This window comes from Cucurbita moschata, unplaced genomic scaffold (assembly GCF_002738365.1).
Source record: "Cucurbita moschata cultivar Rifu unplaced genomic scaffold, Cmos_1.0 Cmo_Scf00015, whole genome shotgun sequence".
NCBI classification, from domain to species: Eukaryota; Viridiplantae; Streptophyta; class Magnoliopsida; order Cucurbitales; family Cucurbitaceae; genus Cucurbita; species Cucurbita moschata.
In genome coordinates, this window is record NW_019268531.1 from 1556399 (window position 1) to 1573566 (window position 17168).

Here is a 17168-nt window from a genome sequence, read left to right on the forward strand (position 1 = left end):
AGCCTCACGATTTTTAAAACACGTCTACTAGAGAGAGGGTTCCACACCTTTATAAAGAATGATTTTCCACACCTCTCTCTAAACGATGCATTTTAAAAACTGTGAGGCTGACGATGATACATAACGAGCCAAAGCGGACAATATCGACTAGCAGTGGGTTTGTGCTGTTACAAATGGTATCAAAGCTAGACACCGAGTAGTGTGCCAGCGAGGACTAGCAGTGGGTTTGTGCTGTTACAAATGGTATCAAAGCTAGACACCGAGTAGTGTGCCAGCGAGGGTGTTGGCTCCCAAGGGGGTGGGGGCTGACGACGATACGTAACAGGCCAAAGCGGACAATATCGACTAGCAGTGGGTTTGTGCGGTTACAAGCTGACGACGATACGTAACAGGCCAAAGCGGACAATATCGACTAGCAGTGGGTTTGTGCGGTTACAATATCGACTAGCAGTGGCCTGTTACTTATTGCTGTCAGCCTCACGATTTTTAAAACACGTCTACTAGAGAGAGGGTTCCACACCTTTATAAAGAATGATTTTCCACACCTCTCTCTAAACGATGCATTTTAAAAACTGTGAGGCTGACGATGATACATAACGAGCCAAAGCGGACAATATCGACTAGCAGTGGGTTTGTGCTGTTACAAATGGTATCAAAGCTAGACACCGAGTAGTGTGCCAGCGAGGACTAGCAGTGGGTTTGTGCTGTTACAAATGGTATCAAAGCTAGACACCGAGTAGTGTGCCAGCGAGGGTGTTGGCTCCCAAGGGGGTGGGGGCTGACGACGATACGTAACAGGCCAAAGCGGACAATATCGACTAGCAGTGGGTTTGTGCTGTTACAAATGGTATCAAAGCTAGACACCGAGTAGTGTGCCAGCGAGGGTGTTGGCTCCCAAGGGGGTGGGGGCTGACGACGATACGTAACAGGCCAAAGCGGACAATATCGACTAGCAGTGGGTTTGTGCTGTTACAAATGGTATCAAAGCTAGACACCGAGTAGTGTGCCAGCGAGGGTGTTGGCTCCCAAGGGGGTGGGGGCTGACGACGATACGTAACAGGCCAAAGCGGACAATATCGACTAGCAGTGGGTTTGTGCTGTTACAAATGGTATCAAAGCTAGACACCGAGTAGTGTGCCAGCGAGGGTGTTGGCTCCCAAGGGGGTGGGGGCTGACGACGATACGTAACAGGCCAAAGCGGACAATATCGACTAGCAGTGGGTTTGTGCTGTTACAAATGGTATCAAAGCTAGACACCGAGTAGTGTGCCAGCGAGGGTGTTGGCTCCCAAGGGGGTGGGGGCTGACGACGATACGTAACAGGCCAAAGCGGACAATATCGACTAGCAGTGGGTTTGTGCTGTTACAAATGGTATCAAAGCTAGACACCGAGTAGTGTGCCAGCGAGGGTGTTGGCTCCCAAGGGGGTGGGGGCTGACGACGATACGTAACAGGCCAAAGCGGACAATATCGACTAGCAGTGGGTTTGTGCTGTTACAAATGGTATCAAAGCTAGACACCGAGTAGTGTGCCAGCGAGGGTGTTGGCTCCCAAGGGGGTGGGGGCTGACGACGATACGTAACAGGCCAAAGCGGACAATATCGACTAGCAGTGGGTTTGTGCTGTTACAAATGGTATCAAAGCTAGACACCGAGTAGTGTGCCAGCGAGGGTGTTGGCTCCCAAGGGGGTGGGGGCTGACGACGATACGTAACAGGCCAAAGCGGACAATATCGACTAGCAGTGGGTTTGTGCTGTTACAAATGGTATCAAAGCTAGACACCGAGTAGTGTGCCAGCGAGGGTGTTGGCTCCCAAGGGGGTGGGGGCTGACGACGATACGTAACAGGCCAAAGCGGACAATATCGACTAGCAGTGGGTTTGTGCTGTTACAAATGGTATCAAAGCTAGACACCGAGTAGTGTGCCAGCGAGGGTGTTGGCTCCCAAGGGGGTGGGGGCTGACGACGATACGTAACAGGCCAAAGCGGACAATATCGACTAGCAGTGGGTTTGTGCTGTTACAAATGGTATCAAAGCTAGACACCGAGTAGTGTGCCAGCGAGGGTGTTGGCTCCCAAGGGGGTGGGGGCTGACGACGATACGTAACAGGCCAAAGCGGACAATATCGACTAGCAGTGGGTTTGTGCTGTTACAAATGGTATCAAAGCTAGACACCGAGTAGTGTGCCAGCGAGGGTGTTGGCTCCCAAGGGGGTGGGGGCTGACGACGATACGTAACAGGCCAAAGCGGACAATATCGACTAGCAGTGGGTTTGTGCTGTTACAAATGGTATCAAAGCTAGACACCGAGTAGTGTGCCAGCGAGGGTGTTGGCTCCCAAGGGGGTGGGGGCTGACGACGATACGTAACAGGCCAAAGCGGACAATATCGACTAGCAGTGGGTTTGTGCTGTTACAAATGGTATCAAAGCTAGACACCGAGTAGTGTGCCAGCGAGGGTGTTGGCTCCCAAGGGGGTGGGGGCTGACGACGATACGTAACAGGCCAAAGCGGACAATATCGACTAGCAGTGGGTTTGTGCTGTTACAAATGGTATCAAAGCTAGACACCGAGTAGTGTGCCAGCGAGGGTGTTGGCTCCCAAGGGGGTGGGGGCTGACGACGATACGTAACAGGCCAAAGCGGACAATATCGACTAGCAGTGGGTTTGTGCTGTTACAAATGGTATCAAAGCTAGACACCGAGTAGTGTGCCAGCGAGGGTGTTGGCTCCCAAGGGGGTGGGGGCTGACGACGATACGTAACAGGCCAAAGCGGACAATATCGACTAGCAGTGGGTTTGTGCTGTTACAAATGGTATCAAAGCTAGACACCGAGTAGTGTGCCAGCGAGGGTGTTGGCTCCCAAGGGGGTGGGGGCTGACGACGATACGTAACAGGCCAAAGCGGACAATATCGACTAGCAGTGGGTTTGTGCGGTTACAATATCGACTAGCAGTGGCCTGTTACTTATTGCTGTCAGCCTCACGATTTTTAAAACACGTCTACTAGAGAGAGGGTTCCACACCTTTATAAAGAATGATTTTCCACACCTCTCTCTAAACGATGCATTTTAAAAACTGTGAGGCTGACGATGATACATAACGAGCCAAAGCGGACAATATCGACTAGCAGTGGGTTTGTGCTGTTACAAATGGTATCAAAGCTAGACACCGAGTAGTGTGCCAGCGAGGGTGTTGGCTCCCAAGGGGGTGGGGGCTGACGACGATACGTAACAGGCCAAAGCGGACAATATCGACTAGCAGTGGGTTTGTGCGGTTACAAATAGTATCAAAGCTAGACATCGAGTAGTGTGCCAGCGAGGGTGTTGGCTCCTAAGGGGGTGGATTGTAAAATCCATATCGGTTGGAGAGGCGAACAAAACAAAGGAGTGGAAACCTCTCCCTAGTAGACGCATTTTAAAATTGTAAGACTGACGACAATACACAACGAGCCAAATCGAATAATATCTACTTGGGACGAGCTTTCATTCTTACGCATAACATAAAGTTCTCCATATACAAAATTTTTATAAATACATAACAAAGCTCTCATTTATTATGGACCAAAAAACTTCTACTTTCACCCTCCACATTTCCGGTCTATGAGCTGACTTTTGGAAGCTTTAGAAATCAATCTCCACCCACCACAAATGGCTTGGATTTGGATCATTATTATCATGTTTACTCTTGTGCTTCTCTTTTGGGCATGGCTAGGGAGGAACCAAAGCCAGAAACTACCACCTGGTCCCAAAGGGTTTCCCATTTTGGGTTCCCTTCATTTGTTGGGAAAGCTTCCTCACAGAGATCTCCATCGTTTGTCTCAAACATATGGACCCATCATGCACATGAAACTGGGCCTTGTTAACACCATTGTTGTGTCTTCCCCTGAAGCCGCCGAGCTGTTTTTGAAAACCCACGACCTTGTTTTTGCAAGTCGCGCACCTAATGAGGTTTTCAAGCACATATCTTTCGGCCAAAAGACCATGGTATTTGCCAAATATGGTCCTTATTGGCGCAACATGCACAAAATGTGCGTACTCGAGCTGCTTAGCAACCACAAAATCGATTCTTTCAAATCAATGAGAAGGCAAGAGCTCGGGGTCTTGATCGACCAACTTCGTGACGACGCTGCAAACAGTCGCGTGGTTGTAAATCTCACTTCTAAAATCTATTCCCTCACTATAAACATGGCATGTCTTATGGTCTTAGGGAGAAAATTTGAAGATAAAGAAATTGATGAGAGGGGTTTTAAGTGGATGATACAAGAGATCTTCCATTTAGCTGGAGCTTTTAACTTGGGGGATTTCATTCCTTTTATTGCACCTCTTGACCTTCAAGGATTCACCCCTCGTGCAAGATCCGTTCATAAAGTATGTGATACCCTTTTTGAGAAGATCCTAGATGAACATCTTGAATCCAACCACAATCATACCAAAGATTTCGTAGATGTCATGTTGGGGATTATGGGCTCTCAACAAGATCGATCCAACATCAAAGCCATAATGCTAGTAAGTAATCATTTTGATTTGGTACTACAAACTTTATTGTTCTAAACATGCTCTTAATTTCATTTTTTAGGATATGCTTCTTGGGGCAGTAGACACTGCAACCACCAGCATCGGATGGGCACTAGCTCACCTCATCACACATCCACAAGTAATGAAGAAAGTGCAAGACGAATTAGAAAAAGTTGTGGGCTTGAATAGAATGGTGCAAGAAGAAGACTTGGATCACTTGGAATACTTAGAAATGACGGTTAAAGAGGTTTTAAGGCTGCATCCTCCTATTCCATTACTAATTCCACACGAATCGGTAAAAGATTGTATAGTTAATAACTTCTATATTCCTAAAAGATCGCGTATGATAGTGAATGTATGGACAATTGGACAAGATCCAAGTGTTTGGAACGATCCCGAAAGATTCTTTCTAGAAAGATTTATGGGTAGTAAAGTAGAGATGAAAGGAAGAGATTTTCAACTGATTCCATTTGGATCTGGTAGAAGAGGATGTCCTGGAATGCAATTAGGTCTAATCGCGGTTCATTTAGTATTAGCTCAACTTGTGCATTGTTTTGATTGGAAGCTTCCAAATGGCAAGCTGCCATTTGAATTGGATATGACCGAAAAATTTGGATTAACTTGTTCCATTGCTCGAGATATTATAGTTACTCCTACCTACCGTTTGCGAGACTAAAGATGTATGAGCTTTGTCATAGCTACGAACATTTATAACGAAGGAAATAAAATTTGAATATGCAAAGCTTGGTATGTATTTAATTATTTGGGTGTGACTTTAACATTTTTATTAGATTTAATAATTTTTTAATCTAATTTGTTTTTATTAAATTATTAATAAATTTGTTAAAATAAAATAATTGTATTATAACTCCATATTGTCAGATAGTCAAATTTGATGTTATTATTATTAGTAGTATTATTTACCCTAAAAAAAAAATAAAGAAATCAATAAGTATCAAACATTTATGCTTTTAAAAGTATTAAGTTAATTTGTGATAATAAGTTCCGTCTTTTTTTTTACAGCACAACTCAATAGTCACGTGACAAAGTTTTTTAATTGTAATTTTTAAAAATATTATTTATTTATTTTTATTATTATGCGATTAAAATAGATTGAAAAAAGTGGGTTGCAACTAAATACTGACTAATTACATGATTAAATGCATACTTTATTATCAATTAAATGAATTTGGCCACGTGTGCTTTTCAATAAATAATTAATTGTATGATCCAATTAGGATAATACATTCAAACCCCCACTAATTAATTTAATTAAAGACTCAACTAATCATTTTTTAACAAAGACTTAATAATACTAGTTTATTATTATTATTTTTTTTAATAAAATTCAAATATTTGATATTTTAGCCTGAAAATAGTAATCAAGTACATAACTAATTAACCATCTAATTATTTTCAAATAAAATAATTTTACGTATGTTTTTTTTTTCTATTTCTTATTTAATAAAAAAAATTATTAGAGGTAGCTAATTAATAGAAACTACTAGCTCATTTATCTGGTAATAAAGACAAATTATTTGCTACGTAATCAATATAGTAATGCCTCCTAAATATAAGGATGATATATATTGAGAGGCTTAATCGAAAGAAGCAACCATCAAGCATCTGAAGTTTTTTTAGTTCAATATACATGTGAGATCTCACCTCGAGTAGAGAAGGGAGCTAAATATTTCTTAGAAAGGTGTGAAAATCTTGTATTTTCATTCAAGTTTATAAGCTAACCTTTGGTAGCTTTAGAGCTCGATCTCCACTCATCCCGAAAATGGCTTGGATTTGGATGATTATTATCATGTTTGCTCTTGTGCTTCTCTTTTGGGCATGGATGGAGAGGAACAAAAGCAAGAAACTACCACCTGGTCCCAAAGGGTTTCCCATTATGGGTTCCCTTCATTTGTTGGGAAAGCTTCCCCACAGAGATCTTCATCGTTTGTCTCAAACATACGGACCCATCATGCACATGAAACTAGGCCTTGTTAACACCATTGTGGTGTCTTCCCCTGAAGCCGCCGAGCTGTTTTTGAAAACCCATGACGTTGTTTTTGCAAGTCGTGCACCTAATGAGGTTTTCAAGCACGTATCTTTTAGCCAAAAGACCATTGCATTTGCTAAATATGGTCCTTATTGGCGCAACATGCGCAAAATGTGCATACTCGAGTTGCTTAGCAACCACAAAGCCAATTATCTCCAATCAATGAGAAGGCAAGAGCTCGGGTTCACGATCCACCAACTTCGTGACGCTGCAAACAGTGGCATGGTTGTAAATATTAGTTCCAAAATCTATTCCCTCACTGCAAACATGGCATGTCTTATGATCTTAGGGAGAAGATTTGAAGATAAAGAACTTGATGAGATGGGGTTTAAGTGGATGATTCAAGAGATCTTCCATTTAGCTGGAGCTTTTAACTTGGGGGACTTCATTCCTTTCATTGCACCTCTTGATCTTCAAGGATTCATCCGTGGTGCAAGATCCGTTCATAAAGTATGTGATACGTTCTTTGAGAAGATCCTAGATGAACACCTTGAATCCAACAACAATGACACCAAAGATTTGGTGGATGTCATGTTGGGCATTATGGGCTCTCAAACAACCGAGTATCAAATTGATCCATCCACCATCAAAGCCATAATACTAGTAATTAACCAAACACTTTGCTTTATAATTCTATAATAATTTGTTAATATTTTCTCCTAATCATGCATTATTTTTAGGACATGCTTCTTGGGGGAGTGGAGACACCAGCCACCACCATTGAATGGGCACTAGCTGAGCTCATTAGACATCCACAAACAATGAAGAAAGTGCAAGATGAATTACAAAAAATTGTGGGTTTGAATAGAATGGTGCAAGAAGCAGATTTGGATCACTTGGAATACTTAGATATGGTAGTTAAAGAGACTTTTAGGTTACATCCTCCAAGTCCATTACCCATTCCACGTGAGTCTGTCGAAGATTCGGTAGTTAAGGACTTCTACATTCCTAAAAAGTCGCGTATAATAATAAATGTATGGGCGATTGGACGAGATCCAAGTGTTTGGATTGATGCAGAAAAATTCTTTCCGGAAAGATTTATTGGCAATCAGGTGGACGTGAAAGGAAGAGATTTTCAACTACTTCCATTTGGATCTGGTAGAAGAGGTTGTCCTGGAATACAAATGGGTTTAGTCACGGTTCATTTAGTATTGGCTCAGCTTGTGCATTGTTTTGATTGGAAGCTTCTAAATAGTATGGTGCCAGATAAATTAGATATGACAGAAAAATTTGGTTTAAGTTGTCCTTTAGCTCACAATATCATGGCTACTCCTACGTACCGTTTGCAAGACTAATGAAATTGGTCGGTGATAATCTTACCCGAAGAGCTAAGGAGGTTATAGGATATTATGGGATTTGTCATTTGAGAAATGTAGCTACTAAGATTTATATGCAAGAAAGTATGAAGTATGGAAAATAAAGTATAAACGGTTTGTATTAAAAATAAAAAATTATCTATTATAAATTTTCTCGAGAAATCTCTCAAATTCTATTAGAATAAGTGAAGAATTTTACGGGAATGAAGATTGAAACAAGTGGGGAAGACGGAAACATGAAAAATTCACTCGTCCTGTCGCTATTTTGTGGACTTCCGCTCGAGGTAAAATTTCTACAGCCTTAATTTTTTAGGGTAAAATATATTTATTTAATTTGTATTTGTATTTAGGTTTCAATTTTTAGAATTAAAAACTCATACTCAAACCTTGGAGATTAAATCCATTTTAAAACTCTCATATCCACGTGGATTTTAAAAGGATAAATTTTTATTTGATTCCATTTGGGTTGGAATTGATAACCAATATTAAAAATTTTAATATGTTTTATTAATAAAATTTTATTATCGGAGTTCCCAATGCATTTGAATAATTGAAGTGTTCCTGTCAATGATATCATTCATTGACTTTAATATCAAACAAAACGACAAACGTTAAATACAAGCCGCTGGGAAATGGAAAATAAAATATCAAATGGATCCCGACCGCATATCCGATGTAAGGATCTCTCTAGATAAGAGTTTACCATCTAACGCCAGATATCATGGACACGTATTACTACATCAATAGATCTGCTTTGTAACCGTCGGATCTGATATAAGGTCGTGACAGGCTTAACGGCAAGATCTTCAAAAGCCTTCTACATTTGGGTATGCTCTCCTTATGGCTTGGATTCTGCTAGCCGTTGCGTTGGTTGGTGTAGCTCTTCTCTGGAGATCATGGCTGCATAGAGGTCCCAACCAATTGCCGCCGGGTCCTAGAGGGCTTCCAATTCTGGGTAGCCTTCATTTGTTGGGAAAGCTTCCTCATAGAGACCTACGAGCCTTATCTCAAAAATATGGTTCCATTATGTACATGAGGCTCGGCCTTGTGCCCACCATCGTTGTCACCTCTCCTCAAGCTGCCGAGCTCTTCCTCAAAACCTACGACTCGGTGTTTGCTAGTCGCCCGTTTCTTCTAGCTTCTAAGTACATGTCATACGGTCAAAAGAATTTGGGGTTTGCTCCGTATGGCTCATATTGGCGTAATATGCGTAAAATGTGCACGCTTGAATTGCTAAGCAATGTCAAAGTCAACTCCTTTAGATCAATGAGAAGGGAAGAGGTTGGGTTGTTGGTTGACTATCTTAGAGATGCTGCAAAGAATCGTGCCGTTGTGAATCTTAGCTCCAAAATTTGTTGTGTCATCACGGATATGACGTGTCTGATGGTGTTTGGAAAGAAGTATGCTGACCAAGAGTTTGATGAGAGGGGTTTCAAGTCTGTGATACAAGAGGCGTTGCAGTTAGTAGCTATTCCTAACTTGGGAGATTTTATTCCTCCAATTGCAGCGCTTGATCTTCAAGGGTTGGACCGTCGCTCTAAAGCTGTTAGTAAGATATTTGATGGGTTCCTTGAGAAGATTATTGACGACCATCTTGAATCCAAGCATGAAAATAAGACCAAAGATTTTGTGGATGTCATGTTGGACATCATGAGCTCCGAAGAAACTGAGTATCAGATCCAACGGTCTAACATTAAAGCTATACTTCTTGTAAGTATGCTTTCTATGCATTCATACTTTACATATGTTAATACTTGAACTAAGGTTATGAGACAACAGCATGTTTTTCTGATTATTTTTGGATAAATTATGAAACTTTGTCTCCTAGAAAGTTGGAACTAGCTCAAGTCTACCCTAGTAAAAATTGTCTTCTTGTCCTTTTTATAAGCTTTCTCTCGTAGTTTTTAAAATGTGTTTGTTAGAGAGAGGTTTTCATACCTTCTTAAAGAATGTTCGTTCTCCTCTCTAACCGATATGAGATTTCGCAATCCACCCCCCTTTGGAGTAGTGTCTTTTCTGACACATCGCCTGGTATCTAGCTCCTATACCATTTGTAATAGCTCAAGCCTACCGCTAGCCCATATTGTCCTCTTTAAAATATTTCTTTTGGGTTTTCCTTCAAAATTTTTAAAATGTGTTTGATAGTCTGATAGAGAGATGTTTCCACGGTCTTATAAGGTATGCTTCGTGTTTTTCTTCAACCGACGTGGGATCTCACATATGTTATATCATGAAGTTACTTCTAAATTTTAATAGCATGCCTCCGTAAACATAAAGATTTCAGTTCTTGATTATAATTATTTTGACACTATTTTTAGGATATGCTAATTGCGGGAATGGACACTTCAGCCACTACCATCGAATGGGCGATACCCGAGCTCATCAGGCATCCACATGTGATGAAGAAAATGCAAGACGAATTAGAAAAGGTGGTGGGTTTTGATAAGAAGGTTGAAGAATCCGACTTGGAACAATTAGAATACTTAGACATGGTCGTTAAGGAAGTTCTCAGGCTACATCCACCCGTTCCAATATTAGTTCCGCACGAGTCTCTTGAAGACTGCGTTGTAAATGGCTTCCATATTCCTAAGAGATCACGCATAATAGTGAATGGATGGGCAATCGGAAGAGACCCTAACTTTTGGATTGAACCAGAGAAATTCTTTCCCGAAAGGTTTATGGGTAGTCAACTAGATGTGAAAGGGAGAGATTTTCAATTGATTCCTTTCGGATCAGGTAGAAGAGGTTGTCCTGGAATACAACTGGGTCTAACAATGGTTCATTTGGTAGTAGCTCAACTTGTGCATTGCTTTGACTGGAAGCTTCCAAATGACATGTTACCTGATGAATTAGATATGACGGAAGAATTTGGGTTAACTTGTCCCAGAGCTCAAGAACTTATGGTTACTCCTATTTATCGCCTAAACAACTAACATGCTTATTTACAGCTTGTACGTGTAATAGCTCAGCTTTGGTTGGGTCACAATCAATGAGTGACATAAGTTCTCGTGCTGTATGGGAAGGTGAGCAATGCACATCAATTGCATAAAGACATATGTAGACTTACTCAAATGAATACAAATTCTGTTGAGACCCACCGTTCTATTATTGGTTCTACACGAGTCTCTCGAACGTTGTACAATCAATAACATCCGTACCTTAGGAAATTGCACATAATATTGAACATATGAGCCAGTGGATGAAACCCAATTGTCCAGATTGATCTACATCAGAAGCCAAGTGAACATTAGAAGCCAAGTGCATGCAGTCAATTCTTCGGCCTCGTTCGCATAGACGCACCCAATCTGTGTGCCAATCTGTGTGATCGACAGCCTGCACTTCTTTTGGTTGAAAGCCCCTTTAAAATCACCCCAAATCAATAAATGCCAGCCTTTGAAAGATGGACTTACGCGTCGCTCCACATGCTAGTTCTCGATCATAATATTCCGTGTGAGATCTCATCTCGTTTGTAGAGTGGTACGAAACCCTCCTCATAAATGTGTGAAATTTTTTTTCTACTAGATGTATTTTTAAATCGTGAAGCTGACGGTGACATATAACGAACGAAAGCAGATAATTAATATTATAAATTTAAATATATTTTTATTAAAAAATTGATTATTGATGTTCCCAATGCATTTGCATAATTCAATTGGCCCATCCTAATCGTTTCTTGACCTCATACGAAACAAAACAACAAACATTAAATGCAACCAGATTGGTCCCACCAACTTGTAGGAAACAAGCAGAAAATAACACTACAAGTCGAAAGGATCTCTATCCCATATCCCAATCCAGCATCCCAAGAATGGATCTCTGGCAGATATGATATCAATAATTTTCAAAACGGGACAAGCTTGAGCTTTGTGTTCATCACAAGGACGGCATTTCAGCTATTTAAACAACCCACATCTCCACATCCCTTCTACACTTCCGATGAGATTATGGCTTGGATTTTGCTAGCCATTGCATTGCTTGGTGTAGTAGCTCTTCTCTTCACATCATGGCTGCATAGAGGTCCCAACCAATTGCCTCCTGGTCCTAGAGGGCTTCCAATTTTGGGTAGCCTTCATTTGTTGGGAAAGCTTCCCCATAGAGACCTTCGAGCCTTATCTCAAAAATATGGTTCCATTATGTACATGAGGCTCGGCCTTGTGCCCACCATCGTTGTCTCCTCTCCTCAAGCTGCCGAGCTCTTCCTCAAATCCCATGATATCGTCTTTGCTAGTCGCCCATTTGTTCAGGCTTCCAAGTACATGTCATATGGTCAAAAGAACTTGGCGTTTGCTCCGTATGGCTCGTATTGGCGTAATATGCGTAAAATGTGCACGCTCGAATTGCTAAGCAATGTCAAAGTCAACTCTTTTAGATCAATGAGAAGGGAAGAGCTTGGTTTGTTGGTTGACTATCTTCGAGATGCTGCAATGAATCGTGACGTTGTGAATCTTAGCTCCAAAGTTTGTTGTCTCGTAACCGATATGACGTGTTTGATGGTGTTTGGGAAGAAATATGCTGACCAAGAGTTCGATGAGAGGGGTTTCAAGTCTGTTATACAAGAGGCCATGCATTTAGCAGCTACTCCTAACTTGGGAGATTTTATTCCTCAAATTGCAGCGCTTGATCTTCAAGGGTTGGACCGTCGCTCAAAAGCTATTAGTAAGATATTTGATGGGTTCCTTGAGATGATTGTTGACGACCATCTTGAATCCAAGCATGAAAATAAGACCAAAGATTTTGTGGATGTCATGTTGGAAATCATGAACTCCAAAGAAACCGAGTATCGGATCGAACGATCGAACATTAAAGCTATAATTCTTGTAAGTATAGTTTACGCGTTAATATTGTTTATAATTATTATGAAGATAAGATTCATGAATATTTTTCGACACTATTTTTTAGGATATGTTAGTTGCGGCAATGGACACTTCATCCACTACCATCGGATGGGCGATACCCGAGCTCATCAGGCATCCACATGTGATGAAGAAAATGCAAGATGAATTAGAAAAGGTGGTAGGTTATGATAAGAAGGTTGAAGAATCCGACTTGGATCAATTAGAATACTTGGACATGGTCGTTAAGGAAATTTTCAGGCTACATCCACCCGCTCCGTTATTAATTCCACACGAGTCTCTCGAAGACTGTACTATTAATGGCTTCCATATTCCTAAGAAATCTCGCATAATAGTGAATGGATGGGCAATCGGAAGAGACCCTGATGTTTGGATTGACCCAGAAAAGTTTTTTCCTGAAAGGTTTATTGGTAGTCAAATAGATATGAGAGGGAGAGATTTTGAATTGATTCCCTTTGGATCGGGTAGAAGAGGTTGTCCTGGATTGCAACTGGGCCTAACAATAGTTCGTCTAGTGATAGCCCAACTTGTGCATTGCTTTGATTGGGAGCTTCCAAATGGCATGTCACCTGATAAATTGGATATGACCGAAGAATTTGGATTAACTTGTCCCAGAGCTGAAGATCTTATGGTTACCCCTATTTATCGCCTAAACAACTAACAAGTTATATAATTTTACATAACTTATTCGAATAACTAAGTTGGTTACGATGTTATCAGCGTGTACGTGTCAGAAAGAGCACAGCTTTCGTTGGGTCGCAATCAATGTGTCGAAAGAAAACTTTGTGTATTTGATAAAGAGTTATGACTCATAGTCCTTTGCCGTGTGAGAAGGTGGGGCATAAGTCATCATTGTATAAAGACATGTTACATGTGCCAATAAACAAGTTGGGTAAGTGAATACAAACCGTGTTGGGATCCACCATTGTATTGTTGGTTCTACTCACGTCTCTCGATGGTTGTACAATCAACAACATCCATACCCCCAGGAAAGAGATCTTAGTGAACATGAGAATCCAAGTCTATGCAATCCATTCTTCGTCCTTGACAGATCGACAGCCCCAAATTGGCTCGTTTTTGTGCCACCTACACTTCTTTTGGTTAAAAGCTCACCCCAAATGAATAAATGCTATTAGATTTAGTATCTGCTCCGTGTTACATTCGTATTTTTTCGCAATGTGAGGGCCACAGCCTATTCTTTTTATAATATAATTGGGACCCTCTGCAACTCCTGTTCGTGTCATCAAACGGTAAAGTCCATTGTCAAAAGATGGGTCTATTAAGATAACAAGTGTCGTGTGGCCACTTGTTTAAAGACAAAAGCTAAAAATCTTAAATGACACTAAAGTAAAAGAGGAGTACATAAATGAACAAAGATGAGGAGTACATAAATGAACAAAGATCATATTTGAATGAGAATATGATACTAGGAATGATTAGGAATGATTTAAAAGAATTGAAAGTCACTACTTATACCAGTAAGATACACTTTCCTTTTTCCGTAAAATCAAACATGAAGTCAATTATAGAAATTTTTTGATTAATTGTACACACTCTTACCGCCTCCCTCAACAAAGTATCTCAAATTTATATCCATATGTCATAAGAGAACGTATAGATTATTGCAAACCCTACTTAAGGTGTGATGTCTCATATTGGTGGGGAAAAAGAACGAAACACTCTTTATAAGAGTGTGGAAACCTCTCTTAACAAAAGCGTTTTAAAAACCTTACAGAAAGTTTGAAAGGGGAAGCCCAAAAACGAAAAACATGTGCAAGAATTGGTGCCCCACGTGAAAAAAGGTATGCTTCCGACGATGGCGACAACAGTTGAAAATGGGACAACAAGAATGTCGGTTCCCAACACCCTTCCACCACGAATCAGCTACCGGAAAACATGAACACCGAATGAAAGGACTGACTGTGGTCGGTTGGGCTGAGTGGATACGCAATTGTGGGTGTCCAAACCAAACTAAATCGCATATGGTTGCTATTAAATGGCCCGTTTTTCTTTTTATCATTCATACTCATTCATCACGTTTTGAATTAAATTATATATATATACATATAAATAACAACGCTCTATGCACCGTGGATTGCATATCTCCTACTTTTATCCTCAACTTAGCACAAAAAATGGCTTGGATTTGGATCATTATTATCATGTTTGCTCTTGTGCTTCTCTTTTGGCCATGGCTGTTGAAGAACAAAGGCAAGAATCTACCTCCGGGGCCCAAAGGGTTTCCCATTTTGGGTAGCCTTCATTTGTTAGGGAAGCTACCTCATAGAGATATTCAACGATTGTCTCAAAGATATGGGCCCATCATGCACATGAAATTGGGCCTTGTAAACACCATTGTTGTGTCTTCCCCTGAAGCTGCAGCTCTGTTTTTGAAAACCCATGATCTTGTTTTTGCAAGTCGTCCAACAAATGAGGTTTTCAAGCACATGTCTTATGGAGAAAGGAGCATGGTGTTCTCAAAATATGGGCATTATTGGCGCAACATGCGCAAGATATGCACACTCGAGTTGCTTAGCAATCAAAAGGTCAATTTTTTCAAATCAATGAGAAAGGAAGAGCTCAGCTTGTTGATTGATGAGCTTCGTGAGGCTGCCAAGAGTGAGGTGGTTGTTAATCTTAGCTCAAAAGTTTGTTCTCTTAGTGCAAACATGACATGTTTGATGATCTTTGGCAAAAAATTTGAAGATAGAGACCTTGATGAGAGGGGTTTTAAGTGGGTGGTACAAGAAGCCTTGAAATTAGCTGCAGCTTTTAACTTGGGGGACTTCATTCCTTTTATTTCAGCTCTTGATCTTCAAGGATTGATCCAACGTGCAAAATGTGTTAATAAAGTATGTGATAGGTTTTTTGAAAGGATCCTTGATGAACATCTTGAATCCAAGAATGAGGATAGTAAAGATTTCGTAGACGTTATGTTAGGCATTATGGGGTCGGAGGTAACCGAGTATCAAATTGATCGATCCAGCATCAAAGCCATAATGCTCGTAAGTAAACATTTTGCATTCATATTCAAAGTCTGTTTGGAATGACTTTTTAACGTACATTATTTTTTAGGATATACTTCTTGCGGCGACAGACTCGTCAGCCGTCACCATTGGATGGGCAGTAGCTGAGCTCATCAAACATCCACATGTAATGAAGAAGGTGCAAGACGAATTAGAAAAGGTTGTGGGTTTGAATAGAATGGTGGAAGAAACAGACTTGTCTCACTTGACCTACTTAGAAATGGTAGTTAAAGAGGTTTTAAGATTGCATCCCCCGGGTCCATTAATAGTTCCACACGAAGCGGTTAAAGATTGTACGGTTAATAACTTCCATATACCTAAAAAGTCACGAATTATAATAAATGTGTGGGCAATTGGACGAAATCCAAGTGCTTGGACCGATGCTGAAAAATTCTTTCCAGAAAGATTTATAGGGAGTCAAGTGGATGTGAAAGGAAAAGATTTTCAACTACTTCCGTTTGGATCTGGTCGAAGAGGTTGTCCTGGAATGCAAGTGGGTCTAGTCACGATTCATTTAATTTTGGCTCAACTCGTGCATTGTTTTGATTGGAAGCTTCCAAATGGTATGCTACCAGCTGACTTGGATATGACGGAAGCGTTTGGTTTAAGCTGTCCCATTGCTCAGGATATTATGGTTACTCCTATTTACCGCCTACGAGACTAATACGTTGGTGATAGCATTGCCCAAAGCTAAAGAAGTTAAAAGGGTGTTATGGGCTTTGTCATATGAGGCTACTAAGATTTATATGCAAGAAGTGTAATTTGTATTCGATTGCTATATACAGTAAAGTAATGTAATGTAATTAATGAATAAACTATTTGGTATATATCATTCAAAACCTCCATAGATATTATTAGAACATTTTAATTTGATGAGAGATGATATTAAACTTAATGAACAATCAAATAACTTGACCCCATTTTGAGGATATGCTAGTTGCATCAATGGACACTTTCAGCCACCACTGTCGGATGGGCACTACCTAAGCTCATCAAGCATCCACATGGATGAGAAAATGCAAGATGAATTAGAAAAGCTGGTTGGGTTTGGATAGGAACATGGATGTAACAGCTCAATGAGTTACTGCTAGTCGTTATTGTTCGCTTTGGCTCGTAATGTATTGCCGTTAGTCTCACAGTTTTAAAACAGTTCTTGTTGGCACACTGTTCGTTGTCTGGGCTTGATACCATTTGTAACAGCCCAAGTTCGTTGTCTGGGCTTAATACCATTTGTAACAGCCCAAGTTCGTTGTCTGGGCTTAATACCATTTGTAACAGCCCAAGTTCGTTGTCTGGGCTTGATACCATTTGTAACAGCCCAAGTTCCAGATGTGGTCTATTTTTTACCGTTACGTATCATCATCAACCTCAAGATTTTAAAATGCGTATGTTAGTGAGATTTCTACACTC

General features: G+C 40.7%; 5 protein-coding genes across 6 annotated transcripts; all 5 read left to right on the top strand.

The window, feature by feature from the left end:
- The first annotated feature begins 3608 nt into the window (after positions 1–3608).
- Positions 3609–5227, top strand: LOC111453536 (cytochrome P450 CYP736A12-like). The gene is made up of 2 exons (XM_023094665.1): positions 3609–4504; positions 4575–5227. The coding sequence occupies exons 1-2, from the start codon at positions 3647–3649 to the stop codon at positions 5187–5189; spliced, it is 1473 nt and encodes a 490-aa protein (XP_022950433.1). The 5' UTR covers positions 3609–3646; the 3' UTR covers positions 5190–5227.
- Positions 5228–6234: 1007 nt separating this feature from the next.
- On the top strand, positions 6235–7937 carry LOC111453534 (cytochrome P450 CYP736A12-like). The gene is made up of 2 exons (XM_023094663.1): positions 6235–7166; positions 7244–7937. The coding sequence occupies exons 1-2, from the start codon at positions 6297–6299 to the stop codon at positions 7856–7858; spliced, it is 1485 nt and encodes a 494-aa protein (XP_022950431.1). The 5' UTR covers positions 6235–6296; the 3' UTR covers positions 7859–7937.
- A 782-nt stretch (positions 7938–8719) lies between these two features.
- On the top strand, positions 8720–13639 carry LOC111453533 (cytochrome P450 CYP736A12-like). 2 transcript variants are annotated; one of them, XM_023094662.1, is made up of 3 exons: positions 8720–9589; positions 10198–10827; positions 13371–13639. In XM_023094662.1, the coding sequence occupies exons 1-2, from the start codon at positions 8720–8722 to the stop codon at positions 10810–10812; spliced, it is 1485 nt and encodes a 494-aa protein (XP_022950430.1). In that variant the 3' UTR covers positions 10813–10827; positions 13371–13639. The 2 variants fall into 2 exon arrangements, with proteins under 2 accessions (XP_022950430.1, XP_022950429.1); XM_023094661.1 differs by lacking the exon at positions 13371–13639 and having other exon boundaries at positions 10198–10987.
- LOC111453532 (cytochrome P450 CYP736A12-like) lies at positions 11748–13634 on the top strand. The gene is made up of 2 exons (XM_023094660.1): positions 11748–12696; positions 12779–13634. Exons 1-2 carry the CDS (start codon positions 11824–11826, stop codon positions 13391–13393), a joined length of 1488 nt encoding a protein of 495 aa, XP_022950428.1. The 5' UTR covers positions 11748–11823; the 3' UTR covers positions 13394–13634.
- A 1228-nt stretch (positions 13640–14867) lies between the features above and the next one.
- LOC111453535 (cytochrome P450 CYP736A12-like) lies at positions 14868–16480 on the top strand. Its single transcript, XM_023094664.1, has 2 exons — positions 14868–15737; positions 15808–16480. The coding sequence occupies exons 1-2, from the start codon at positions 14868–14870 to the stop codon at positions 16420–16422; spliced, it is 1485 nt and encodes a 494-aa protein (XP_022950432.1). The 3' UTR covers positions 16423–16480.
- Positions 16481–17168: the final 688 nt, after the last annotated feature.